This window comes from Tigriopus californicus, chromosome 7 (genome assembly GCF_007210705.1).
Source record: "Tigriopus californicus strain San Diego chromosome 7, Tcal_SD_v2.1, whole genome shotgun sequence".
NCBI classification, from domain to species: Eukaryota; Metazoa; Arthropoda; class Copepoda; order Harpacticoida; family Harpacticidae; genus Tigriopus; species Tigriopus californicus.
Genome location: NC_081446.1, coordinates 3,289,061 through 3,315,899, shown reverse-complemented (window position 1 = coordinate 3,315,899; position 26,839 = coordinate 3,289,061). Strand labels below are relative to the sequence as shown.

At 45.1% G+C, this 26,839-nt stretch overlaps 6 protein-coding genes and 1 pseudogene across 8 annotated transcripts in view; 3 read left to right on the top strand and 4 right to left on the bottom strand.

Annotated features, from left to right (window-relative positions):
* The first annotated feature begins 3,895 nt into the window (after positions 1–3,895).
* On the top strand, positions 3,896–4,513 carry LOC131883368 (max-like protein X). Its single transcript, XM_059230824.1, is given in 4 exon segments — positions 3,896–4,131; positions 4,133–4,211; positions 4,277–4,335; positions 4,337–4,513. Coding segments are annotated over 4 exon segments (420 nt in total). The 5' UTR covers positions 3,896–4,026.
* Positions 4,514–5,930: 1,417 nt separating this feature from the next.
* LOC131883367 (chitin deacetylase 1-like) lies at positions 5,931–8,173 on the bottom strand (annotated as a pseudogene).
* A 3,390-nt stretch (positions 8,174–11,563) lies between these two features.
* LOC131882978 (transcription initiation factor TFIID subunit 9-like) lies at positions 11,564–12,745 on the top strand. The gene has a single exon (XM_059230291.1). It carries the CDS (start codon positions 11,855–11,857, stop codon positions 12,629–12,631), a length of 777 nt encoding a protein of 258 aa, XP_059086274.1. The 5' UTR covers positions 11,564–11,854; the 3' UTR covers positions 12,632–12,745.
* LOC131882969 (TAF6-like RNA polymerase II p300/CBP-associated factor-associated factor 65 kDa subunit 6L) lies at positions 11,827–18,810 on the bottom strand. The gene is made up of 5 exons (XM_059230278.1): positions 18,664–18,810; positions 15,244–15,409; positions 14,502–14,745; positions 13,907–14,241; positions 11,827–13,824 (listed from the first exon to the last, which is right to left on the bottom strand). The coding sequence occupies exons 1-5, from the start codon at positions 18,717–18,719 to the stop codon at positions 12,784–12,786; spliced, it is 1,842 nt and encodes a 613-aa protein (XP_059086261.1). The 5' UTR covers positions 18,720–18,810; the 3' UTR covers positions 11,827–12,783.
* On the bottom strand, positions 15,409–18,657 carry LOC131882971 (zinc finger protein OZF-like). 3 transcript variants are annotated; one of them, XM_059230280.1, is made up of 2 exons: positions 17,922–18,657; positions 15,409–16,380 (listed from the first exon to the last, which is right to left on the bottom strand). In XM_059230280.1, the coding sequence occupies exons 1-2, from the start codon at positions 18,637–18,639 to the stop codon at positions 15,452–15,454; spliced, it is 1,647 nt and encodes a 548-aa protein (XP_059086263.1). In that variant the 5' UTR covers positions 18,640–18,657; the 3' UTR covers positions 15,409–15,451. The 3 variants fall into 3 exon arrangements, with proteins under 3 accessions (XP_059086263.1, XP_059086264.1, XP_059086265.1); XM_059230281.1 differs by having other exon boundaries at positions 17,934–18,657; XM_059230282.1 differs by having other exon boundaries at positions 17,940–18,657.
* Positions 18,811–19,890: 1,080 nt separating the features above from the next.
* Positions 19,891–22,721, top strand: LOC131884267 (F-box only protein 43-like). The gene is made up of 3 exons (XM_059231986.1): positions 19,891–20,851; positions 21,134–21,313; positions 22,004–22,721. The coding sequence occupies exons 1-3, from the start codon at positions 20,117–20,119 to the stop codon at positions 22,247–22,249; spliced, it is 1,161 nt and encodes a 386-aa protein (XP_059087969.1). The 5' UTR covers positions 19,891–20,116; the 3' UTR covers positions 22,250–22,721.
* LOC131884270 (protein cornichon homolog 4-like) overlaps positions 22,614–26,839 on the bottom strand; it is an 11,590-nt gene continuing 7,364 nt past the window's right edge. Inside the window, exons 4-5 of the mRNA XM_059231989.1 lie at positions 24,242–24,382; positions 22,614–22,878 (exon numbers count right to left, since the gene is read on the bottom strand). Coding sequence (XP_059087972.1) covers positions 22,755–22,878; positions 24,242–24,382 — 265 coding nt within the window. The 3' untranslated portion in view covers positions 22,614–22,754. The remainder of the gene's footprint in view (positions 22,879–24,241; positions 24,383–26,839) is intronic.

The window sequence follows — 26,839 nt, the reverse complement described above, 5'->3', positions numbered from 1 at the left end:
GGCGTGTGGAGAATAAGCCTTAATGTTAATAGTACAGAACTGCATGGGCCGGAAGTGCCACCTGACGATCCAAAGGTTAACCAATCTAAACATCAAACGGGTGGTGGCGTGTCGTGTACCCAAATCGAACGCCAAAGAGACACCCCCCAAGCTCATCCAACCCGTCAGGGTCAGCCGGGCCTCCATCAGCCCACCCAGAGTACGGACCACGGACCCCGTCTCATCACGCCCATTTTACCTTAATGGGATCTTGCAAGTAAAGCCGTTCGGCCGCCTTCTCGAAATCCTCCCACGTGGTCAAGACCGTCATGATGCCCAAGCACAATCAAGCAATCAACCAAGCAATGGACGGGGGGGGGGCACTCAGCCAGCACTCCCAAATCGCGATTCACAGACTCACAGCCCACTCTATCGTGACATCACGGGTGCGGATTTGGCTCAATCACGGCCCTTTGAACGGCAGCTCACGTCTATCCACACACCCTCGCTCTACGTCTGGTTCTGAGCCTGACTCAGCTCTTCAGTTTCCCCGAGAATCACGGCAGCGACGTTCTCCTTCAGGCTCACTTTTCGCCTTTTCCTTCCACGTTCAGCTCAGGGTGACGTGGATTGATGCGTTAGGGCGGTGGGTCTGATGAGTCGGGATATAACTCGTTCAAGTTCAGTGGACCGTAGAATGGGCTAGAGGTATGTTGGTGAGGAATGGATTGGTTGTGAAGGGTTTGAGATCCAGGCTGGAAGACTTGGCGCCTGACCAGGTTGGGGGGACTCAAGGCGAATGTCAGCGATTAGCTCGAGCTTGGACACCCCTCAATGTAAATTTGTGACGGAGAAGACACTGGCAACAATGACAGTCCAGGGTGGACAGGGTGACGGCTGTTTTGGTGGGGGTGGGTGGCTCATGGTTTTGTTCCAAAAGGCCGGGTTGAGTTGGATGGAGCGGTCATTGCCACCAGGATGAACTTCGTTCGATTTACGTGTTTTAGTTTCAAGCCGAATTTAAAAAATGTGACCCATACATAACATTAATCATCTTACATGTGGTGTGTTTCAAACGACATGGACCATCCAAAGGTCACTGATATTGGTTGGATTTGCTATCATCATACTAGAGGCCATGGTTCATTCTATTCACATTTCTGTCTGTACAATCTTTAAATTAAAACTCCAGAGAGTGATGAGCAGGCCAAGGGCCAATTCCCTCAGATATTGTTTGCAAATAATCCCTTTTTAGTAGAGCTGATCCGAAAAAAAACTGATTTTAAAGAATATTACGTAAGTAAATAATGACAACCTTGAGTGAATATGCCAGATGTTTAAAAATATGCACATTGAAACAAGTTGAAACATCTGAAATTAGGAGATGGTCCATTCCTTTGAAACATCCTTTGGACAAATCTAGCTCCGTAAATTTTTGACGCATTAATCTGAGGTATCCCAGTTCCAACTACCTTATTTTACATGAACCGCCCTTAAGATCTGACAGCGGTCAAGCTATTTTCCAAAGGATTTGAGTCCGGACTAGTCAAAAAGTACCTTTTTTTCGTTTCAATTTCACTAAACGAGTCTTTTTGCCTGACCTGACTCTAGTAACTCTAGTCCGGCAGAGGACTCGGAAAAAAGTCAAAACACCAGAGGACTCGGGTTGAGTCCAACTTTTACCGGACTCGCCCCAGCACTAGTCCTTGTCATTTGCACACTTTGATCCAAGAATCTTGTGATGCCATTCATCAATCACATTTTATTCATAAAGTATACTGTACCTCTTTGATCATCTCAGTGAGAAACACAAGGATGTGCTCGAAAATGAAAGCCAAATCATGAGGCTGGCAGTAAACATTTTCTAGTCACACTGAAAGTTGGCTCGTCACCCATTATGAATGTAAACAAATCTAAAAAAGTGTGACAAGCACACAGAAGAAGAAATCGAATCAATTAGATACATGGCAGCTCCTGGTTCCTCCCCTTTTCATATCCCATCCTCGCCTCACTCTGACTCTGGAGCAAGTTTAGATCGAATATTGGGGGTCGATTCTGAGTGTGGTGATGATGATTCAGTGCAACTCTCCGATTCCATTGAAACGTTTCTTGATGCTAGTGAGATTGAAGTCGAGTTTGCTCCCTCCGAACACATTCCGGGCACTTCATCGCCAATCCATTCTTCTAACAAAGACCATTCATTCAATGATAGCCAGGTTGAAATTGAACTTGCCCTGACCGACCATGTTCTGGGCACTTCATCTCCGGTCCATTCTTCTGAAGCGTCTTGGCCAGACATCTTAGACGCATTAAAAGTTCAAACCGTCCACTTTCAGACTCATTTCCCCCTATGGTCTGTCCTTGGACCTTCATGAGCCACGAGGAACGTTACCAAAGAGTGGTGGGACAAATTGAAGGGCTCTTGCTCTCTCAAATTCAAAATGGAATGGTCCAAGGAGATGCACCTTTAGGTTTCACTTACCCCGATTACTCGGATTGGTCCCAAGTGCAATATCACCCTGGATATGGCTTGCGACCTAATTTAAGTGCGTCCCGAATGATAACGACACGTTTGGAGAACCGTGGATCGGCTACCAAGTATTCCTTGATAGTGCTAACCTTGTGGTCCATCTTGGAACTCTTTGACCAGACAGTTTCGTCACAAGCGGGAGCTCTACTACCAACATATCAACCACTATCGGTCTCAGGTAGGGCAATTTTACTTCGCTTTAAAACCCACATTATCAGAGTAAAAAAAAAAAAGTGAAGTATGAAACGTAGAATACAATAGTGTTGAGTGAACCTTATCAAGTCTCTAAATGTTAGGTCGCCGTGGATGAGTGCGTTAAGGTGATAGCCTGCATGCTTCGAATTCCTCGCCTTCATCTAAGGATCTTAAGCACTTCCAAAGGGCTTTTCATGGGCAATATTGTCTTTCACAACGCAAAGGGATCCAAGTGATTGGATTTCATGCCACGCCAATTCCACAAGACATAACTGGTATTTCACAACTCGCCTCCGATGCCAAATTCATACTAGTCGTCGAAAAAGATGCAGTGTTCCAACGATTAGCTGATGACAATTTTGCCGTGATTTATCAACCCCTGTCTCGTGATCACAGGCAAAGGGGTACCAGATTTGAATACCCGGCAGTTTTTGGTACCATCTTTGGACTCATTTGAAAATCCCAGTATTGGCCCTGATGGATGGGGATCCCTTTGGCTTAGAGATCCTGTGCACTTATCGATTCGGTTCGTTACCTATGACGTGGAGCCAAGAACTTTTGCCAGTTCCGATCATGAAGTGGATTGGCATATTTCCGTCAGACATACATCAGTTTTCCCGTGAGCATCTGAAACTTTGTCGAAAGTGGACTGTGCCAAAATAAGATCTCTTCTACAAAGACCCTACGTAGAAGCTCATCCGGAATTAAAGCCAAGAAATCCTTATCATGAAAAGACCATGGATGGAAAGCCGAAATCGAAGCTGTCGACTTGTAGGGGATTTCGTGATAAGGCCAAATTTTATCTCAGCATTGGCGCTAAGTCTATGAATACACACCATAATGCAATCTTCTTGTCCCTCAATTTCCTTCTTATCTTCGAGTAATTGTGAGCATGAATGGTTGCCTCATTCGTCCTTGAACATCCTTGGACTTTGACCCAGCCACCCTGGAGCAACAGTTGTATATGTATGTTTGGGTCGAATATGTGTACAATGGCTGATACACTCCGATAACTTCCCTATGTGACAGAAGCTCCCTTTGTTTGAATCATTTTGAAAATTACAAGGATTCCTCTTTAACGTGTGTCAAACTGGCTCTAGCGTTCTCACATCAAATTTTCCTCCCATTGCGTTTGGTCTTTGGCCATGGCTTCCAAGTATAATTCTACGCCATCGCAGTCCCATCCTTGAGTCGCGCTAGTTCCACTGGATCCCTCCATGGAGGCGTGGACACGACAATCCAAGATACCCCAACGATACTCGTATTGGGAATAACCCAACTACGGGATGACGAGGACTCGGATGGAGGTTCGCATCCTATGAATGTTTGGTGCAAATGGTGGATCGGCTTCAAGTGGAGCTCGTTCCTCGTCCACGTCGGTTTCGTACAAGGAACGCCGTCGCGAAGCTCACACACGCAAGCGGAACAAAGCGGAGGGATGCGATCAAGAAAGGCTACGATTACTTGCAAGATCTTGTGCCTGCTTGTCAACAAGTGGACTCCGCTGGAGGGGTAAGTCAAAGGCTCAAGATATTGAAGGAAAAGCGATGAATAATTTGGGATTCTGTTCCAGTCATAAGGTCAGCAAGGCCACCGTCCTACAAAAGTCCATTGATTACATCCAATTTGTGGCAACAGCAAAAGAAGAAGCAAGAAGACGATCTGTCCCTATTGAGAAAGGAGGTCATTGCTCTTCAGATAATGAGGGCTAATTACGAACAATTGGTCAAAAGCCCATCAGTCGCAGCCATCAAGCCTCGGAGGATTTCGTGCCAAGTGAGGTCAAGTTCCAGACGTTTCAGCTCTTAATGGACACGTTGTTTCCAATCATTCAACGATCCACGTGCGCATGAACACCTTCTCTGAGCTCTCGGTTGTGTGTTTCGTTGGTTAGAGGAGCAATTGCAAACCGCCAACTACTTCAGGATCTCATGTGCAATATTCTTCATCAAGTGAGAGAGTCCTATGAGGCCCCACGACGGAGAGGGCCCAAGAGATCGATTCAGGCCCAAGAGGCAGAGGTCGCACGAGGAACGACCCACGTCTCAAATAACAATGATGATATTTTTTGTCTATGTTTGAGTTCACCTCGAAGAAAGAGTGGATCAAGTCCTTCTAGCCCTTGATCCATCCATCAACATTGAAACCAAACCATGTTCAAACTCAATCATGAATGGCCTCACACCTTTTGCCGTGAAACCAATGTAATGCAATCCTAACTACCCCTACCTACCTAAATATCCAATTTACTACCATTCAGATCACAACGAAACCGAAAGATAATAGATGAACGATATAAACATGCGTTAGATGTACGATCTAAAAAAAAAATCTTGTTGAATTGTTTTTCCACTTGAAAAGAACTCCACTTTGAAATGAATGTTTCGTTAGTGCATTAAATGGCTTAACGTCGTCAACCCTGGAAAATGATAACGCGTTTATTGGCCTAAATGTCAATGCCGGCTAAATGTCGTCCATAGTCTATTTTGGATCCAGCTCAAAGTTTTTTGAAACCTTTGCCATTTAAGAACCTTTTTATTTCATTCTGAGAGTTACTTACGTATCCACATCTGTCCTTCAGAGCTTCTTCATGAATCGTTTGATGCCATCGAAATGATGTAATGGCTAAAAACGTAACCTGGAATGTCGGTGGACTTTTTCCAAAAATCTCAGTTCATCATGCTTTTGTTCTTGAAATATGATGAGAAAAACAGAAGAAAAAGCTGTATCAATTCGGTGAAATTTCCGTCATTAACTATTTATCGAGCTTTTTTCCGATCTCTATTAAGAACGCCTACATTAGTTCCTCATTCCTCAAGTTCGGGAAGATCGGCTCCAAAATACACCCTCCAAATAGATCAAAACTGAAATTTTCGGCGATGCAACAGTATCTTCTATCAAAATTCAGAGTTAGTGGGGATCCTTGAATCTCTCTAGCCGATGACGTGTACTTCAAACAGTTATTTAAACACTTATTTGAATTTGATGCGGACGAAATGTCTACCTTATCAATGGGATGGTACGCTTGTATTAAAAAGTGCAAATAATCATTTGATCAAGATTACAACGGACGTGTATTTTGTTGGAAACGTATATTTCAGTTTGCCCTTTTCTCCGTGGTAAAAATTTTGATCCTTTAGATACATGTTTTCATAGCGTTGTCACAATCGGACCAGTCCGGTTGAATCCGTCTAGTTTGGTTTAATGGCGTATATAAATTTGATTTCTAAATTTGCGGGGGAACCGTTTTACTTGAACGAATATCCGTCTCCGTAGGATCCAAAACCCATGGGTAGTTCTTGGGACATTCCATGCACGTGTGCAGACGGAGGGTCTCTCCCCTTCAGCTCTCGGGTATTCAGCTGGGCATTGCCGTTGGGCAAGGAGCAGAAAGGCTGGCCTTTAACGTCACATTTCTCTTTCCATTCGGAGAAATCCCGGAGAGCGGGATCTCGGTGGGATTTTGCATCCATTGAATGACCTATACGGACCGAAGAGAAAGAAGTCGGTTAATAAACATAATGATTGAAATCGAGCTGACCTGGCGTGTCATACCTGAAAGCATGTGGTGACAAAGTAGACATCGTTCCGATCAATCATCTCGTCAATGAATTTCGATGAGTTCTTTCCACAAAATCTTTGTTCTGTTTGAGCCACGAGGCGTGGAAGTGGAGACCCGAATGGAGCTCGATTGGTCTCGAAATGGCGATTTGAAGTCTGTGCTTAGCATTGACCCGAATTGTGTGGCGACTGAATATTGGAACACGAGGAGACTCATGTGGCAACCGGCAAATTTTCTCTCTCAAAGCTAGGGCTCATCTTCGCCGGTCAAGTTCGTTGATGACCATCTCCCACACCGGGTGGGACCTGGAGGGGCAGTTCTGAGCGTTTCCCCGTGACATTTGTGGGGGCATTGCGATAATACAAAGTGTACGGCCAAATGGGAAACACGTCAGAGCGAGCGCTGATGGAGGTATCGTAGACGAAGAACTGATCAGCCATCATCTCGGAATTGCTTGTTGCGCCTACTCTGAGATAGGGAGCTCGATGCCAATGACAGATCCGTCGGTGATGTTGGCAAAACGCTCTACGGATCAATCGAGCCTCAGCCCATCTCGGCCCACAATAGTCGTAAGTGCCTTCGTCCAATACTGAGGGTCCCTCTTTTGTTGGTGATGGAAAACACACAACCGACCTCGTGACCTCGGCGGTGGAGTTCCTGGACGGCGGAAAGTAGTTTGTGTACTTGTGAGAGACATAAAAACGATCCCTATGCTGCATCCATTGGGGTTTCTGCTTCTCTCCATTAAAATGGTGTTGTACACCGTCCATGTTGTCGCTGTTGAAGCCCCAATGGAAGTGAATGGTGATCATTCTGTGGCACTTGAGCAGGGTTCAAATGCCTCCCGGAATCCTCGTTCCATCAGCCGAGGCAGAAACAGTGCCACGGCAGTTGACATTGGCTAAGATTGCAATCGGGTCTCTGTTGGGGTCCTGTTCACTGAGCAAGCATTCCTTCAACCGACCCATCTGCACAGTCCAGGTCTCTTCGCTCGCAGAAGAGTTTTTTTTGTCCATGCATTTTCCTCTCACATTGCATTCCACCGTCGGGACAAACAGGCTCGCTCCGTGAAGATGTTGGGAGAACCTTACGGGGCTCTGGAGGAGACAAGGAGAATTAGATAAACAGTCAACGCTGGCCAGCCTGAGCTATGTGATGGCTCCTCGAGCAAGGTCAACTTACTGACAAAACATCACAGTTATTGACAATTTCGGCCCCAATCACAGTTTCTGCCCGTAAACGTCGAAACTCAGACAGTCGGGCAGCGGAGTGCTGCCAACGAATCTCGTCGGAAAACTCCCGCTCGGTCACACCTATTGGAGATGAGAGGGTTGGTACAAAATGGATCCATTTCGACGACCAGTGGCATTGCGAATGCACTGGCAGTTGCGAACGAAGACTTAATGGCAGATTTGACACAACGGAGCAGTAAGTGGAATGCAATATTACCTCACCGACTCCGAAATCGCCCTTGGTGGTCAATTGAAGTAACTCCCTTGTCCGTTTCTGTCTTGCAGAGAGAACTGGTGAGAGATCCAATAACGTCGGGGTGTCTTCTCCTCTTGCCCCGATCTGGAAATCCAAATGAAAACTTGAGATTTTGAGAATGTGTCATGACGCATAAAAGGAAGCAGGTAAGGACCATACAACACAAAGGGCCAGGTGAAGTAGTCGGTGGCTCGTCGTATAACATTAGGCGGTAAAGCCAGCTCTTCTCAGGATACACCAACCACACCGAATCATGAATTACAACCCTCATCAACTTAGGAAGAAACCCTAATAGGGTTCCAATATGAATCCTGGATGGTCTTCTTACCTTGGGTCAGGACAAACAGAAGGAGAAAGGGCAGACAGAGCAGGTGCGGCGAATTTTTCACAGCCTTGTATTCCTTCCTCTCCATCCTCATCCTCATCGGTCCTCCTGCTGAAGATCAATGCGGGGGACTTGTGTGATATTCCTCGCACTGCTCGACGATGGACTCAACTAAAAAGTCTTGCAGCTTCGGGCTTGATATTTATGTGTGGAGCGGCCTCGGTCGTCCGTCCGTCGTCGGATGCTCGTCCTCTCTCGTTCTTCGTGTTCAGTGTCCGACCCGATCATCCAACATCCACAAAGGGCTCCCTCTGCGTTCGGATATCCAAGCTGCCATACACGCGATTTTTACGTTGGGACGTGTGCTCGGGGTGCCGTGTTTGTGGTGAGGTACCCTCAAAAGGAAAGAAATCCATCTTCTGGTGCTTCTCAAGCATGACCTGAGGATGAATACAGGTCGTGGAGATGAGGGGTATGGAGGCCGGGGAGGTAGCATGAAAGAAAATGATGATGGTTTTCGGTTCTTTTCCTCAAGGTCGTGGGAGCTGCTTGGTGTGAGGAGGACGAGGAGAGGCTAATTTCAGTTCGTCTTCTATGCAAGACTAACTTTCCTCTGTCCTTCAGAACACACTCTGGAGATTTCAAATGATCGGCGAAATATCAAGAAGCATCCCCTTTAGCCACTCACCGTGCAACAACTGAGCATTTTCATGGAAAAACGTAACGTCACACACGAGGGACGTGGGCCATTCCTCTACTGAGTCGTTGAGAAGCTCATATCCTATGTGTAATGAGAGGGTGTCTCTCTAATCATTTTTCTGATATTGAAGAAACATTTCTCCAAGAAGGCTTCTAGAACCTCACACCCCGGAACATTATTTTTTCTTTCTGCATAGTACGTTTACGAATGATAGTTAGTATTATACCTTTGTGCTGCATTGTCTATCGTGAATAATTAAAGGATGACGGTGTTTTCCTGAAACGCGATGGGAGTTTATGGTTTCCTTGCAACCACAACTCGCGCCATGGAGTACTTATTTTTCCTCCCCTTCATACAAGACATCAAGACATGCCCCAGGAAACGAACGATTTATCCGGTTCCGCAATGTTTCTCAACAAAACCATTCCTGACAACAAACTTTATATTAATAATGTTGCATTTGAATACTGAAATTTAAAAGCCACCCCCATAGCCTTCTTATTTCAAGGGGAAAATAAGAACGTTTTCTTCCACCACGGAAAAATCATTACATTTAAAGCATTACGTCGTATTCGAATGTATAACACTTACCGCGCTGAGTTTGTTGGAGGTGTCCTACACCTTAAAATAGATGTATCAAGCCTGCAATAAAAAGATTACGGTACCGTGGTATATCAAAGGATAATGAATGGCATAGTATACAGTTTATAATAAAAAAGGTGAAATATTGCTTCATTGAACCAACATGATCGTTTTTCTGGCGTCAATCACTCTCACGGATCGAGTATCTAGTAGTGAAATAATCAAATCAACAACCGTTTCAAGCACGCGACCACAGTGTGAAACACTCATGCCCGAACCAAGCCTCCACTACATATCTACGTTTAATCTTGGCCATTTGTTTGAGGGACAGCCCACTCAAGAGGGTGGGAACAACTGTTTCTCACTCTCAATGGCTTCTATGTCTAGTTCTAAGCAGAGTACATGGATGGAGGGGAAATTCAACCTTCCTTCTAAATCTACGTTCAAGCCACGGATCCTAAGTGGCGTCGCCCAATTCGTTGTCAAACCCGAACAGGTGAGACTCTCAAGGTCATTTGAAACGTTGTTATCCTTGTTTACGGCCGAATTTGGAAGATCCAATTATTTCCAAGAAACCTGGTTCTGTTGAAGCTTCTTTCGTGGCTTAGCATGGTAATGGTTTGGTGGATGGTATGATCAGATTGTGTATCACCATGCTAGAGGATATCGGGATGGAAGTGCCGAGAGACATTTCAAATTTGTTCAGAAGTGGTCAGAGGCCTGAATGTAACCAAAACAACAGCCTATACGAGTATGTTTAACTCCTTGCTTGACTGGATATCTCAAGGTTAATTCATCCAATGGCTAAATCTATCGCGTTGTTTGGTCTTTTAATCCATCTCGCTTTGGTCACCAAAGTAAGTAACCGCAATACATCAGTGGTTGAAATTTACATGTGCCTCCAAAGTCTGCAATTTGATGGCAATTCAATTCGCGAAAAGAATGCGATTAGACTTGATGTTTCTTTTTACACCGAAACCCTTTGGAAATTTCTGGCTTTACTTTTGGTGTTAACTAGATGAAACGTTCGATGGTAATCGAATTCCTGGCCAAGGCCTGTGGGCCACAGTCCTCCTCGCTCATGGCTTGGATTCGGACTGGGCGGGTTTTAGATGCTTTGAGTGTCATCCAGGACGTCTTCAAATAGGGGCGTGGAGGAAACTCGCGTACACTGAAGTGCCTGTTCATGGAGATTATCAAGCGAGCTTTTGAGCGTGGTTTGGAGCTGAATGTCATATGTCGACAAATTTCATGCATGATTTCATTGACCTGGCCCACCTAACTGACCAGCTAACAGTTGAGGTTGGTTCGATGTCTGGATGCTATTCAATTGGAGCCCAGGCTTTGACCATCTAATTGCTATCGAAGCAAGCATCTTTTGATTTTTTCCAGCCCTTTTAAATGGGATGATAAGCTGAATTCTTGACAAGAAAGTATATTTGACATTGGAGGCCTCTGACTTTTAACTGCTTAAATTTACGCCAGGACCATACTTCCCAGACGTCCTCGATCGCCCTTGATGGGTTTTTACCGAGGTCCGCTGAAGAAAACTTGCACGAAAAGTCTTCTCCAAAACATTTTTTTTTTGCTGACCTTCCCTAGGTTTCCTCTCTACATCTGAGCCCTGCAGACATTGGCACTCAGGCAACAGCAGATACTGCTCGGCGATAGGTTAGGGGAGATGAGATGAGATTCCCTTCTCGAATGCCTAAATATCAGCCCAGGATAAAACGGAACATGTTGAACGGCCAGGCTCTAGAGGCAATATAGATTTAGCGGGATATAGGCTTACGACCAACCAGTCACATCTAATGGCATGGTGGTTGGTAATTAATGTAATATCTACCGATGGAAATTTCGTCCACCGGTATACATGGAATTATTCAGTTTTATTGCGAAAATTCCGGCTTTTCTGGGAGGACATGAACCTACAAAAAAAATAATAATGACTCCAAATTGTCCCGGAACGGCCGTTGTGGCCCTACCGACGAAATCGCTTAGCAACGAGCCAAACTGAAATGGGTGTTGGCCATGAAACTAGCTCCACCTGGACTTGACCTTTTGAGTGATCGTAAAATTGGGCCGGGCTCAGCTGGGATTTTCTAACTGGAACGTACTCGGCTCATCATTATTCCCTTTAACGTTTTGAAATATTGAAATTCCTACGAATACCTGGATGGACTGTGCCTCAGGCCACCATGACCCACGACTAATGCCCTTGGTTTTCCCATTTCTTGTAGGCTCGCTATACCTTGAAGTACGATCATGTGCGTGGCTCTTTGGAAATGAAGATGACCGACGATATCGTGTGTCTCTTGTACAAATCCGATGCAGCTCAAGATGTCAAGAAGATGGAAAAATTCATTACCAACCTCATGCGGCATATGGCATCTAGCGAGGAGCACTAAGCTTCATCCAGAGTCAGTCCCTTCTCGATCGTGCATTTATTCATTTTTCCGGACAAAAACAATTTTCCGACCGTGATACGTCGTCATGGCGGCTAGTGACAATATGCGAAATGAGGGCGGTCCTACCGTCAAGTTTGAAAATGGGCGGCAACACAGCAGTGCTCACACCGTGGGTCCTGCCTTGCCCAAGGATGGACAAGTGATGGCGGCCATCCTCAAGGACATGGGTATTCTCGATTATGAGGCCAAGGTGATCAATCAGTTGCTCGAGTACTCGTATCGATACGTGACCGATGTCCTTCAAGATGCCAAGATCGTGTCCGGTCATGCCAAGAAGAAGGTCATCGATGTGGAAGACGTGAAATTAGCCGTACAGATGTATTCTGAGCAAAACATGACCGCCCCGTTAAGCCGCGAGTTGCTTCTGGATGCGGCTCGAGTTAAAAACCGCCAGCCTTTACCCATTCCACGGCCATCCTACGGTCTACGGCTCCCGCCTGATCGCCATTGCTTGACCGCTTGTAACTATCGCATGAAATTCAAACCCAAAGGTCGCACGCCCGCAGCAGGGGGTTACGGCAAAGCCGGTGCCGCCCAAGCTAAAATGGTACTGCCACAAACGCAAGGTGGTGCAGTACCATTCACGGTCATGAAGGGCGCAGGGGGCGGTGGTGTCAATCCCATGTTTAAGATCAATGCGGCAGATCCGAGCGGCGCACCCGCAGCCAAATTTCAAATGGGCGTGCCTGCGGGTGCCGTTGGTGGGAACCAAACACCCGCCTTCAAGATTCAGATCAATCCTCTTCCAACCCCGCCCAGTGGGGTCAAGCGGAAGGCCGATGACATGGATATCTCGTTTTAGATGAGCGCTGCAATCACGCCGATCTTTTCCGTCTCTACCGATTTCATCTATTCTTTATCCCGTCGCATTCAATGGCCAATCAATAAACATAGTGGTTAAGTTTTTCCTGGTCAATATTGGTTCATTTCAATCTCCATTCCTCCTCGGTTGGTTCATAACAAAGAGCTCAATGAGCCGCAAAGGAGCCGTTGGGCCTTGTACCGCGGCGACGTCCATGGTTGATTCATTCGACTGCCAACGCAGGGTGTGTAGGGATTGGGCATGGCCAGACCATTGGGCTGGATCTGTCGGGCATTAGCCCGATTCATTAGTTGGCTATAGGGCGTGGGCAGTCCAAAGTTCAGGATGATCTGTCCGCGATCTGGTTTGCACTCGGTGTCAACCTCGAACCACGTGTTCATTCGATTGGAGAGTCGCTTACTATTTGTGGGTGTGGTGGATGAGGAAGACGATTGAGGCACTTGATTCTCCAGAGAGTCATTCTCAAAGATGTCCATGGGCACTTCACAATTTGCGAAATATTGGAAATCCGTCCCCTGATTGTAGGATGACGAAGAAGTCACGGGCGAGAAGGACTGTATTACAGCCCCATTTTTGAGCCCGTCCAACTTCTTGACCTTGAGTTTCCCAATCAGATCCGCTTTAGGCAGATTTACCTGTGGGACAGGAACTAGTGGAAACATGGCCAATGAATCGCCAAAATACTCGTAGAATTCTTGATAGAGTCGAGAACCATCGGATTGACCCTCTCCCAACTTGTTTTGTCGTCTCAAAATGACCAAAGCAAAATCACGAGCCAACGAATATAACCGTAATTTTAGGGGGTCTCTTGATGACTCTGTCATTTCTGCGTCCAATCTGCGGATGTAAATGCTCAAGATTGGCTCGAAATCAGATTTAAAGAGCGTGTACAAGGCGTATAATGCTCCATATTGGCTGGGAGACGAGGTTTTCTCGTCCATAAGAGAGTCCTTGAGAGCCTTATGGGTTTGAACGGCCAATTGGTTGACTGACGTGGACCATTTGTCGAGCACGTGCTTCAAGATGCGGGCAGCGGTTGACACGTGCTCAAAGTTGAGGTCATTGGAGTGAATATCACTGACATTGTTAGGAAGTTCCCCATTCGGACGATTGTGAGGGGCTCGTCGGTCCGTGATCAAAGTCGATAACAAGGCCGTGACCAGATGACTCAACTGCAAGAAAGAATAAAATAGTATTTCAGTTGGATTGATGAGATGCCAACCCCCAAATCATTATCAGATCAACTGGCCGTACATAGGGTTTCGGGCTGAAGTTTAGATAAGGATTGGTGAAAAGAGCCTGGATGAGGTCCAAGATCCGTGTCGTGAACAATTTGTCGTCGGCATGCTTTTGAATACCCGTGCGAATAAAACTAATGAAGAAAGGTAGGAGGGGCGAGATCTTGGGGTTGGACTTGATGTCCTCGAGCAGAGTTGACAATGTGGCCTCGGAAGTGCCCAGAATGGCTGCGGTTGTAGCCTGATAGTACTGCATGAGTGGTCCGGAGAGATTTGCGTTCTGAGGGTATTCAATCCCTTTGGCTGGGTCCTCTTCCGAAACTGGTGTTCCCTCAATGGCAATCCACGTGGCTGAAAACGGAACATATTCGATTCGATTTCAATATTGAATAGAGATGGTGTCTAAATTTCACTTCCTTCGCTCCCTTGATTAGATCAGAGTCCGTGGCACTTGATGCCAATTGAAAAGAAATCATATTCAGGTTTGCAAGTATGTTCTTTTCCGAACGACGGTACAAGTAATCGAGCTAAAGTGGCATAATATAATCGCAACCAAAATGGGCTGATGTATGAAGTATGGAAGCACCACCGATTTTGAAGATTTTCATTACCTGTCACAGACGGTTCCGGGTTCAGATCTAAAGGCGTGTTATTCATGGCCAAGTTCTCGAGACTAACGTGCTCGTCATCCTCAACGAAGACGTCCGCCTCTTCGACGAACTTGAAGTTGGGCTGGCTGTCCTCCGAGCTCTCGTAGCCGTATATTGGCTGGACGTTGTACCAACGCATGGCACGATTCATGTCCTCAATGGTCAGGGTCTTTCGTTTGCTATGCCGCATGAATTGCCCGCAGACCTGCGAAACGAAGTGGATGGATAAAAATCGTGAGAGGATTTCAATGAAACTACTGGATAGAGAGGGTAAAATGTGTTCCCTTTCGTATCGTTGTAATCATTGCTTTGATCGATGCTAACCGGACCGAGCGATCAAAAAGCTTCTAAACCACGCCTATCCGTCAAACGAGTTTTAATTTTAAAGTTTCTGGCGTTTTTGAAATTGGCGGCGTCTTGGAGCTTTTTGATCTCAAATTTGTAGAATGCAAAATCAGGCCCGGACGGGGTTAAAATCCTAAGGCAAAATGGAAATGTCCTCCTCATGGTCAGCCGTGGTAGAGGTTGCATTAATCAAAACGTGCTCAAAAAACGGCCACGCCGTATTTTAATTTTGACAACGTAAGCTGTTACACCGAAAATTGGAAAAATATCAAGTGAAATGCATGTTGATTTTGAAAGCACCTTGTTCTTCTTGTGCAAAAAGTAACCACAATGTTTGGTTTCATATGTTGACACTTACATGGGCCAATTCACGGGTTCGATAGGAGACATCTTCGGATAAAGCTCTGGACACATTCGGATTGAGGCTGTCAATTCCAACGGTCTCAGCCAAGATATGAACCGACTCAGGGGGAAGCTGGACGTAACGCTTTTCTTCGAAACTGGCCTTTCTCTCCATGGTCAGTCTAAGGAAAACAAAATAGAGCTACATCTTAATCCAGTCACTACTAAATCAAGCTTGGTGGTTCCATAGGTTCCACGCGAACTGGGTTTATTATTTCGGACACAACTTCCACGCGAGACACTTCCGGACCGCCCAGAGCAAAGGCGCCTGTAGACGCCGTGAGTCGACATGTGTCATGCTTCTTAAAATGCTGACCCAGCCCACTGGGCGTGGTGAAGGTCTTGTGGCAGTTATGGCACGAAAATGGCTTGGCTCCCGTGTGAGTCCGCTCATGATTAACGAGATGACGGCGAGCTCGGAATCGTTTTGGGCATTGTCCGCATTGAAAAGGAGCTTCACCCGTATGACGTCGGATATGAACCTTGAGATCCGTTGGGTTCGAATACGTCAAGGGGCATGTGGGACACGGGAACTTTCTCTGCTCGCCCGAATGGGTCTTGATGTGTTCCCGCAGATTCGATTGGGTCGTAAAGCATTTCCCGCAATCTCCACACAAGAATGGTTTCACACCCGTGTGTCTCAATAAATGTGTGTGAAGGTGAGCCTTTTGAACGAACGCCTTGCCACACACATGGCACGGATAGGGTCGCTCATTGGTGTGGATCTTGATGTGTTTGAGCAAGATAGACTTGGATGTGAAACCCTTGGCACATTGGGGGCAATCATACTTTCGAGGGTTTTCGCCCAGTTGACGAGCGTGCACCGTTCGCATGTGATGATTGGCCTGGGATTTCTGCACGAATCGCTTGCCGCAAAGGTCACAAGGATGCGGGCGATCGCCCGTGTGCGTGAGGGTGTGCTTACTGAGCTCGGTCTTGTTGCTGCAGATCCTATCGCAAATGTTGCACTGATTCCGCGGATCGTCGGAATGGATCTTCTGGTGGGCTTTCAACTGCGATCGAGACGAGAAGGATTGCTCACATTGACGACAGGGAAGCTGGCCACCAACGAGATCCAACGGGGTTTGAGCGTCTGATTGAGATGTGAATTGATTTGGCTTGGGTAACATTTCGAGATCAAGAATAGAATCGACTAGACGCAACAATAATGTCAAGAAAGATCTAGGCTTTGGTTATTAGATAAAAGTTAATTTTATTTCGGAGGGATTTGGCAATGAGATGTTGCCCATGAATAAGTCGATCATAGCCAGAAGAAAGCATTGAATTTGCTCCCTTATCATGAGCCCTCCCCTGGCAGAGACTTGCACTCTTTTGGCGCTTTCTTTGAAGCGGCTTAGTTCAGTACAGAAAATGTGGGCGGGTATCACAGAGGATTTGTACCATCAAAACACCGAACAAGAACTTTCTAAAGTCCTTTTCAGTCTCTTCTTCCTCATCTCGTTGCACTCGACAAACTAACGGAGAAATACTAGGAAGGCTGAATTCAACAACGTGTTTTCCTATGAACAACTTATTGCTGATATATTCTAATACCATGAATACATCACCACTCCGTCTGAGAGACCCTTCAAATCCTATACGGGTATAATTACAGATACTTCATACATTCAAGTGGTGATAAACAGAGAGCTATAAATTGTATATTTGCAGCATACCAGCGACTTTTCATCATCATATTTTTTCTTCCATTCAATTGTGCTAGAAAAAAAAGCTAATGGCAAGTTTAGAAAAAGTCAGGTCTTTAAAGTTAGTCACCAAAAACTTGTGAAACTGGGCTTTTCCTAGTCGTATTTACAGGATTGATTTTATAAGGTGTTACAGAATTTGCTTTGGCATAAGTGATTATATGGCTGAACCATTTACTTTCAAAATTGGTGCCCCAATTGCCAACGGCATTGGCTTTGCATTGAAACCATTGCGACGCTTGTTGAACAACAACTTTCGAAGGACGGAAGTCAAGGTTAGTAAGTCATTTCTAGGGACACGACAGAGCCTGCCAGCGGTGAGGCCTACAGTGGGTGTTTTCTGTGCATATTTTTGGTCAAGAGCGATCAATTTGACTAATCTTTTGTATACTGAAAGGGTGTTTATGGAAGAGCCTAAATCCAGAATCTGGTGTATCTAGAGCAATTTTCAAAGCGGCAATACATGCTTTTGCTTGTAGCATTTTATCTCGGCCACCCTGTAAATGATGATTGCCAAAGTGTGAGCAATGATATAGTGTACAATCTCCTGTAAAATGATTATTTACGTGACATCGTTGTTCGGTATTTTACCCATAGAGGATTTGAAACGTGCCCCAGAAGACTTGATGGCTTATTCATCGTGTCACAGTAGTTGGGCAAGGAATGCTTCATTGAATAACTTCTTGATCAAGTCTGGCATATTAGAGCGTATTCTCTAATTTCTCCATTGGTTTGTCGACACCTAGACGACGCAGAGGGCGCTGCCTCCACTCAAATGTAAAGGTCCTTATTGGCTCTGTTTCCCCCGTTATTCGTGTGGCTGATTTTCTCGGGTTCTTTCCGAAAAAGTCGTATCTCTACTAGGGTGGCAAATTCATTTTCCACCTGAACATCCTGACTCTTATTGACCTGATACTCGAAATGCTACCGTGGGTCCCACCCGTACCCGTGGCCGTGGCATTGAAGGCGTCGGCTTCCCAGCCGTGTTCGACCGCTTTCTCGTGCCGCAACAAATGCCGCTTCAAATTGGAGGAAATGGAAAAACGCTGGCCGCACGTGGGGCACATGAACGGCTTGTCGCCGTCATGGGACCGCCCATGGACCGTTAAATGAGATTTTTGCGAGAAGGAGCGTTGACATTGAGTGCAGGCATAGGGTTTCCGCCCCTCGTGCACGCCCTCATGCAACTTTAGGGCGTACGACGACAACAACACCTTATCGCACAACCGGCAAACGAAGGGACCCGCCTTGGCACCCGCAGATCTGGCCCGACGCACGACCTGGTCCACCCGCATCACCCGCTCGGCTCGCTTGAACTGGGGCATGGGGGCCAAGAGGGCGTGAATGGTGGGCGGGACGGACAGGCTGTGATCAGGCGGGTGGCTCAGGAGCAATTCATGGCAGAATGCCCGCAAATCCGAGGCCGACACATCCGGCCAACTCACATGGAGCGTGTCTGGGGTGGGCGGGACGGTTTGGAGGTAGGTGTGCAAGGTGGGCGAGAGGCCCAGCCAAACCAGTAGATACGAGCCCACGGGACCCGTGGGCGTGTGAAAGATCAGGTCTGGCTCAAGGGGCGGACCCTCCATGTCGCGCCAGCAAGCTAAAAACCAACCCGCCCAAGCCTCGACCCCGCCCAAATCCATGCTCAAAATGAATCTCTGATTTACCTGAGTTGGGTTTTCGCTTTGGAAGGCAGAACCACAGAGCAGTGAGAGCACAACATAACAAACAATAGATCAGCTTTCCAACGTTGTTTTTAGGTCAGTACCTCAAACATTCGGACTGAAGCTAAAGTCTGATGGGTCATGAAACCCAAATAAACTGCACAGATGTATTGCCATGACAAAACAATCGCTAGTTATGATCTTTATGGTTATTCAACCAGATTTTGCTAAGTGTATAGTCAGAGCATTTGTTTATATTTGGCTCTGAGCAGCCATTAACGGCTAGCCTGAAAGTCCGTAATCGAGGTTTGTTTTGATGAGCTCAGGTTGGCCAGAGGAAGAGCTCAGCCTCATGGGTTTTAGGTCAGACCCAGAGAAAAAAATCTCACTGAAGTTAGGGATAGGTCAGAATGGGCGATGAAGCTGGCCTCACTGATGATTAAACGGAAAGTACACATCAACGGTCACCCGATCAGGGTGATATTCACCGTCTGTGTTAAACCGGCCCAACTCGGTGGGATTTGGAGACCTAGGGTCGGTGGATTGAGTTGGGCCCGGTGAGCGAAGCTAACCATTAGTTCGTGCTTATTCATATTTTTTAAGAGACTGTCGGTTTCTTGAAAAAGGGGAGCCAGACGACTGGACGTCGCTCATGATAGGCAACTAGGCTAACAAGCCAACACGCCATCACGTTTCCTAATTTCGAATGATGAAGCAAATTATTCCACAATGTTTTGGCGTATTGCTAGTTATGGTATTAGATTTCATAGGCTAAATTTTTTACTTGGTGGGTGGTTGAATGCAACCGGTCATGGTATAATTTGGAAGGCAAAAATGGAGCGCCCAGCCCGGATCGGATGGGCCATAATGAAGGATTGATTCTCGGCAATCATTATGAAAGCAGCTCCAAACCTTCCCAACAAACCTATTTCAATACTAGCCGCAATGGGCGACGCTCTCCCAGCCTGTCTGTTTCATTGGACACCATCCAGAGCATTGGCCAGGCGGAAGGCCAAGGCCTAAAACCATACAATTATTCAGGAATGGGGTTTGACGAGCGATTTCCACTCTCACCATGGCTGGTTCATTGCCGGGCATTATTTTCATTCCTTATTTGACCAGGCTTACCCTATTTGCTCCATGCGCTCCTCCCGGCTCAATGTAGGCCTTAGCCCCGGAAAAAGTCACGCTGAGCGGGGCCAGTCCTCGTTTCTGAACTCACTCAACCTCTGGGTTTCCAATTTTTGGCGCTCGTCCTTCCTTGATTCTCCTTTGGATTCTCCTTTGGATTCTCCTTTGGATTCTCCTTTGGATTCTCCTTTGGATTCTCGCTGTCCATCTTCATTTGAGGCGGAACGCCTCTTTTGGGCCGTTGGGCTGGGTCAAAGTGTGTCATCTGTGCTTCCGAGCTTCCGGGATTTGATCCAAGCGCCCTGGGAGGATCGCCCGGGTCAGCATGGCCGACACGCCTCTTTTGCCTCGGCGACCGCAAACCCGCCTCCATCGTCGTCTGAGCGGTTCGGGTGGTACCCCCAATCTGGCGGTCACGCCTTTAAGCACGAACGGGTTCCCGGCGGGTCTTCAGGCCCCTCCCCCGGGCTGGCTGGCCCCTGAGCCCCGCCCCTGGCCGCTCTTGGCCCGTTGTACCTCCACCCCCATTTCCCAATCCGAACTCCGCACTTTATTAGACTTTGACGAGATCACGGTTCAACCCCGGGCCACGCCCACCCAGCCGGGCTTGGCCACCGACACGTCTAGTTCGATCTCCAGTGAATCCGGGTATGATTCGTGGCCCTCCCATGGCCCGGACACGCCCACCAGTCTGGGGCGGGCCGCCACGCCCTTGGAGCGGCTCCGGCCTTGGAGCCAGAGTAAAGCCCCGGTCCAAATTCGGGATCTGTGCTCTTGGGACGCTACGGCTTCGCTTGAAATCACGGCTGACTCGATAATCACCCGCAAACGCTCGAATTACACGCCGGGTTATTTCTTGCACCATGAACGGGTCGACTTTTTGCGCCATTTGTTCGATCGCAACATGTATGAGGCGTTACGCATCAGCTTCTCGTACCTGGATCCGCCCAGTTTGTGCCACGTGGCGCAGGTGTCGCCCACTTGGCGGGAAGCCTTGTATTCCGACTTTGAGGCCGTCCGACGTAAAGCAGCCTTCTTACACCGACAAAAACTCAACTTGGTAAGCTCCAAAGTGTGTGACTACCTAGGTAAGGCATGGTAACCCGTTAGCGTGCTTGACTGCCTCAGGTCAGACTTGCCCCGGGAACCGAATTGCCTGAATAATCAGATATTCTCATTCATCCTGCCCATTTACTGGTCAACGATTTATCTATCCATGTCTGGAATTTTGAAACGATTGCCAAATGGGCTAAAAGCACTGAGCAGGTTATCTACATGTACCAAGGTGATGGTCGAACGGTGTGCCCCGAAAATGTAGCCTTGTTTTCTTTTTCCCATGTAGGAGAACTTGAGTGCCGAGAAAAGCGTGTTGCGCAGCAGTCCCCGGAAAGCCATGGGCAACGTGTCCAACCTTCTGAGCCTAAGTCCCAGTTACGCTAAGCGAGAACGGGAGGACAAGTCTCACGCCGGCCATTCCAAACTTGTCAGTCCGAGTAAAATCCGACACCAACTATTCACGCAGGTAAAACATCCGCCAACACCCCACCCTACTTTTGGATGCGGATATATGCGAGTATGTAGATAAAGTGAACACCCCAAACAACATCAATTGAAACATCTGATGCGATAATTAACCCCACTACTAATACTACCCTATTGGAAAAACTATCAAAGTCAACCCGCATAACGCTTATATTAAATATGCATAGCGACATAATAGATGTCGACATAAAATAATTCCAGTATTGTTAAGACCTGAATGCGTAAACTTCGAATAGGGGTTGCTTATTTTTTTGGATATTAAACGCAATGAAAGCATTACTCACGGAACATAAGTTTGTTGGATGTTATTAGCCCTTTATTAACATCAAGCGTCATTTGCTATCAATGTACACAATATCTTGCCGTTGTCTTGATGAAAGCAAGCCATTGCTTCCCTAGAACCTAAGAAATTACACGTTGATAAAAATCTCGTTATATTAATGTACAAATCCTACTAATAGGTACTGGCAGTAACTGACCGTGATCGAAATCATTCCTGAATACTTCTTGAAATCTATCTATCAAAATGTTTAAGATACTAGCCGCAACTACTTCATTTTGGCATGAAGCTAGCTCACAAAACCCGGGACAAAATACTCGAAAGAAAGGAATGCTTCTTGTAGCTTTCGGACCATGCCGGAGATTAAGTTCATTCTTGTTCCCATTTCAGGAGGCCTCAAAGTTAGCGCCAGGAGAGCAACTTCAGGCGTGTCCAAGATGCACCGCCCCCTCCCGAGTGACCGAGACCTCGGCCCAATGTTCTCGACGGGGGTGTGGCTTCTCATTTTGCACGTTGTGTATGTGCGAATCTCATAAAGACGACACATTTTGTCGCACTCCGGGAAAAACTAATGGGAAATCGCCCAAGGGATCGATTGCCAGTAAACGCTCCAAGAATAGGCTCAAACGCCTGTGAGTGGGCCAATGAATTCATTTCAATGCAATGAGAGCCAATCTGCACCTCAAACCCTCCAATGCGTGACAGGAATCTTTTCCACCCATTTCGTTTCTTACCCGAACACTCGAACCCTTGACATTCCTTCAGAACTTGAAAGCCATCTTTTATCCTATTTGAACTGTAAAAAGAACACACAGAACGGCTTCCTGAGATCATTTGGTGTATGATCAGCCCGTGAAATCTGTCAGGCAAGTGGGTTGTTGTACACTGACGCCATCGAATTGCTTACTTTTGAGGCCGTTTTGTGCTTCTTTTTTTTGTGTCGACATGAATGATTTCGTCCCAATTCCCGTCTTCGACTCTTCTTATTTCTGCTCTACGATTATTAATATTACTCTTTTCACTTTCTTCATCATCCATCAGCTATTATTGCCTCATCAACCCGCAGCATACATACAGAAATAAAACCAAGGTTATTGGTGAGAAAGAATTGAATCTAAGATTTATTAGTACCCCCCAACCTTCACAGATCATTGGACATATCGTAGTGTTTAGGTTCATAGAGCTCCTTGGCTGCGGGTTTATTCAATACCGTGACGTCGTCCGTCTCCATGTCCACGGGCTCATTCATCACAGCATCTAATAAGCTGAAAGCAAGACAGGACTGATTTCAGTGATGCTGTGACATTGATTAAAACATTCACCGTAGTAGCTTCTAAATCAGCTTAAAAAGCTCGTCGATATGTAGAGAGAAGTCCAAAAAGAATTTGGCACCATAAATACTTATTTAAACTCAAAAAAGCGGGTATGTGACATTAACTACATTTCATCTAAATTGTAGCCAAATGATAACTGTCATTTTTTTTCTTAGGAATTCAACCTAATAGCTCTCGAATATCACAAAATCCTTGATTCTTTGCCAAGTCAAAACGTAAGCTAGACCACGGACTTGTAGAGATGCAGACTGTCATTGAATTTCTTATTTCCTAAACCGTTTGTCTTATTCCAAATATGCACTTCATACGACCACAAAATTTGGTTGAGATGATGAATTTGGCCAAGTTTGAGCCCAAAGCTATGCTCATCAGGGAACTGGAGAGATAAGTCCAAACTTATGTTGTAAACACTACATAAGATTCAAATTTTCGGCCTGCTCGTGGTCACTGACATAAGCTTATGACAACATAACTTCGAAAGGAACCACTTGACACGTAAATGATATAAAAATGACCTACTGCTACGATTTGGAGATATTTACGCTTCAAACGCTTCGAACGTTACCATTGATCCCTGTCTGCCGGACCTACTACTTTCTACGTTTGCATTTTGTACTTGAAGCATTACGCTGCTTCGTATTTTCAATAATCATATTCATATCGTTATTCTATTTTTGCAAAGATAACTATTTAAAATTTAATTCACATTATGGCTAAATGTGGCTTGGCGTTTTCTCAACTGTATATCATCAGCTTTTCCCTCAAGTTTTGAGGTTCAGAAATTGCGTTAATTGCGTTTAGAGCACCAATTTCAAGGTTCTTTTCAAATTCTATGCGAATGACAAACTAGTGAAGATCTTGCCCACGTGGTCCCTGCTCATTCATATTGGGCATTTACTGGGGTGAGTTTTAAAAACGAACCTTCGGTTGAGCTCAAAATTGGGCTATGTGTTCTCAGTTTAAAAGTACCAAACTTTATTGAAGGAGAGAGCATTTGAATGAATAATCATGGTAAAAGTTGCCAACTTTCCCTCTTACCGTCCTTGTCTTTGTGATGACATCGTCCTTGCTTTGGCAAAATTGTAATCAAACAAGCTCGGCTTAAGTGGGTTTAGGTGCCCATGAAAAGATCAATTTAAAACCCCTACTCTCATTTGATTTTTTTCTCTCTCTATTTACTCCCAGTTTTGAAATGTACATTTCCTCGTGATTCAGCCACGATCTTGAGGAATTAGAGACGAAATTCTAACGTCTTTCAAAGAGATATAAAAGTAAAGAAGTCAAGAATACTCACCAGTAGAGAAAGACGAAAAATGAAACCATTTGCCAAACAAAATGAATCCCAACGCCCCATAAATGTGTTTTGAGCTTGGAAGTGTCGTGGATTTCTGCTGGATCATATTCACCCATATTTCCTCTCGGGACCTTAAAAAACCTGAAAACAAGATTTAATGCGCTTCATTGCTCATTGTTTTCCACTTCTTTTTAGAAGGCAGTACTTAAGAAGAGCAAATACGATTAACTTCCCAAGGCGTCTTCATCAACATTATCATCACTTTACTTGATTCTCCCTCTTAGATTTTGCCCCTTTAGGCACGCTGCTTTAAAGAGACAAATTGCCCAAACTGGATACGTTTCATTTTACTGGCATTGTTGATGTTAACCTCCTTATCAACAAGTGTGAAGTCTACATAGTACAATCAAAGCAAATGTGTATATTTGGTAACTACGCCTCATTTAGATCAGACTGCAAAAGTTGCACCTACGAGGGAGAATCAAATAAATGCGAGACTAGGCTTGTAACTTCAGAATGAACGAATACTTTCAACATTTTGGCTTGTGGGATATGTCTTTCATTTTGTGTAAGCATGTTGCATCCAATAAGCATAAGCATCCAATTTCTACTAAATCCTGACTCTGAAATCTGGGAAATTTTGATCAAAAGGCTTCTGGACGCTATCTACCTTTGTATTTTGAAAATGGTACAATTCTTGAAATCTTGAAGACTAGGTTGACGGATATGACAACAAGGTGTCGTCTAGTTTAGAGCCACTATATTAGAAGAGTACGCGCATGAGATTTTTGGTCCCAAAACGTCATTTCCATTGTACTGTGGTTCTTCAGTTCACCCCCAAGGCGGCTTTTCCTCTGTTATGTATTTACTTCATTATTGTTGAAATCCGCAAGAAAATAAATCGGGTGCAAGATTTTTTTAATTTTATAGTCTCTACGACCGTAAAATATAATAATTTAGATGATCCGGAAGGTTCTGATTCACAATTGATGCAACCTTTCCCTGGATTGGCAAAAGTGATGCGTACATTTTGTTAAACTACCATTTGGCAAGCTTCAACTTAAGGTAGAGGTAAGTGTAATTTCATTCATATTCATTTCCTTCGTTTAAAAATGTCAAGTTTAATGGAATTGATAGTCGAGTAAAAATTGAAAGTGTTGTTGAAAACATCAAATAACAAGAATGTTGGCATTCAAAAACATGCACCGATACGAACTTGGCATTCCTGAATGGGTGGACATAAACTTCTTTACTAAATTCCAACGCGCCTTCAGGCATACATTATGCGTCAGACCAGGGAGGTAACATTAGGTTAAATCAGGTCGAGTTTGATTACATATTTGAATCAATACTCGAAAACTTTGTTTGATGAATAAATGTAGACAAGTAAGCCAAAAAAAGATAACACAAATGTAATGAAAATAGGCTCCACTTGTACCTAAAATCTTTCACCATCATCATTATAAACAGCCTTAGCAAAAGCTAATATACAGTCACCCTTCAGTATCGCCGTTTCCGGCTCATGTGCATTGAACTTAGAAACCTTGTGCTTGCCTTCAGGATTGCCAAAGTGAACTTCAAACATGGCCCAATTCATCTCAGAAAAAGGCGATGAAACAATCATCCCATTGACTCAACAACACGCACACAAAAATATTTCGGTGAAAAAATTGAGTTTCTTACTCCATCTTATTAGAATTAGAAATTAAATCTTGGCATTTGCTATGACAAATGTTGTAGGCGCACATTTTGGCATCCCTGTGAACACAGCCGGAAGCAGGGTTGCGTTATCAGAGTTTGTCAACCTTCCGGCTCGACTAATTTGTCATTTTAAAGGCCTTAAAGATGATAGATTTTTTTAAAAAATGCACACAATTCATTTTTTGGCTACGTTTTAGAACAATGAAGTAAATATATAACACAGGAAAAGCCGCCTTGGGGGTGAACTGAAGAACCACAGTACAATGGAAACGACGTTTTGGGACCAAAAATCTCATGCGCGTACTCTTCTATTATAGTGGCTCTAGTCTAGTTGATTTTTGACCTCATTGATGCATTTCCACGTCTTTGCGAGGTCGACGAAAGCACATTTTAAACTTGCACGGGTGATGTCAAAATGGTTGGGCGAAATGAAAATGGTTTTATCATGGTTAATGGATGCATAGACTGATTTGGCAAAAGCTATCAATTTTTGGCATCTAAGCTGTTAAACCAATTATCAAAAAGACCTGGAGCGAATATAGTTTACTTCTGAAAAAAAAACAGTTGCTCAGCATGTAATTGAAGCTGATTAATAAAGTCTATATTTCCGGGCTAACATCTTTGAAATACGGGCCTTCATTCTTTTTTTTTTTTTTTTTTTTTTGGTTTGGTTTTTCACGGGCTTTTCTAACTGCTACAGGGAATGTAATCCCCAGTACTATTAAAATGAAAGATTATAATTCGTCTATTTATTACCTTTCAATTTTTATATGATATTTGGTCTACCAACGAATTTGAGTTGGCAGACCGAGCTAATCCTTGAATGTAGGGTTGATCTGGAATGCTATCTAAAAATTTGTCCAAGTCTGACTTGAAAGATGCTACCGGATCAACAAG

What these genes read in the sequence shown, in the direction of transcription:
- LOC131882978 (XM_059230291.1), top strand. Translation starts at nt 11,855, where the DNA reads ATGGCGGCTAGTGACAATATGCGAAATGAGGGCGGTCCTACCGTCAAG.
- LOC131882971 (XM_059230280.1), bottom strand. Translation starts at nt 18,639, where the DNA reads ATGGATTTGGGCGGGGTCGAGGCTTGGGCGGGTTGGTTTTTAGCTTGC. An exon ending in GGGTACGGGTGGGACCCACG is followed by an intron (nt 16,381 to 17,921) that starts GTAGCATTTCGA and finishes CATCTCAATCAG; the next exon opens with ACGCTCAAACCCCGTTGGAT.
- LOC131882969 (XM_059230278.1), bottom strand. Translation starts at nt 18,719, where the DNA reads ATGTTGTGCTCTCACTGCTCTGTGGTTCTGCCTTCCAAAGCGAAAACC. An exon ending in AAAGCGAAAACCCAACTCAG is followed by an intron (nt 15,410 to 18,663) that starts GTAAATCAGAGA and finishes TGTTTTCCTTAG; the next exon opens with ACTGACCATGGAGAGAAAGG. An exon ending in GAACCCGTGAATTGGCCCAT is followed by an intron (nt 14,746 to 15,243) that starts GTAAGTGTCAAC and finishes TTCGTTTCGCAG; the next exon opens with GTCTGCGGGCAATTCATGCG.
- LOC131884267 (XM_059231986.1), top strand. Translation starts at nt 20,117, where the DNA reads ATGGCCGACACGCCTCTTTTGCCTCGGCGACCGCAAACCCGCCTCCAT. An exon ending in ACCGACAAAAACTCAACTTG is followed by an intron (nt 20,852 to 21,133) that starts GTAAGCTCCAAA and finishes TTTCCCATGTAG; the next exon opens with GAGAACTTGAGTGCCGAGAA. An exon ending in GACACCAACTATTCACGCAG is followed by an intron (nt 21,314 to 22,003) that starts GTAAAACATCCG and finishes TTCCCATTTCAG; the next exon opens with GAGGCCTCAAAGTTAGCGCC.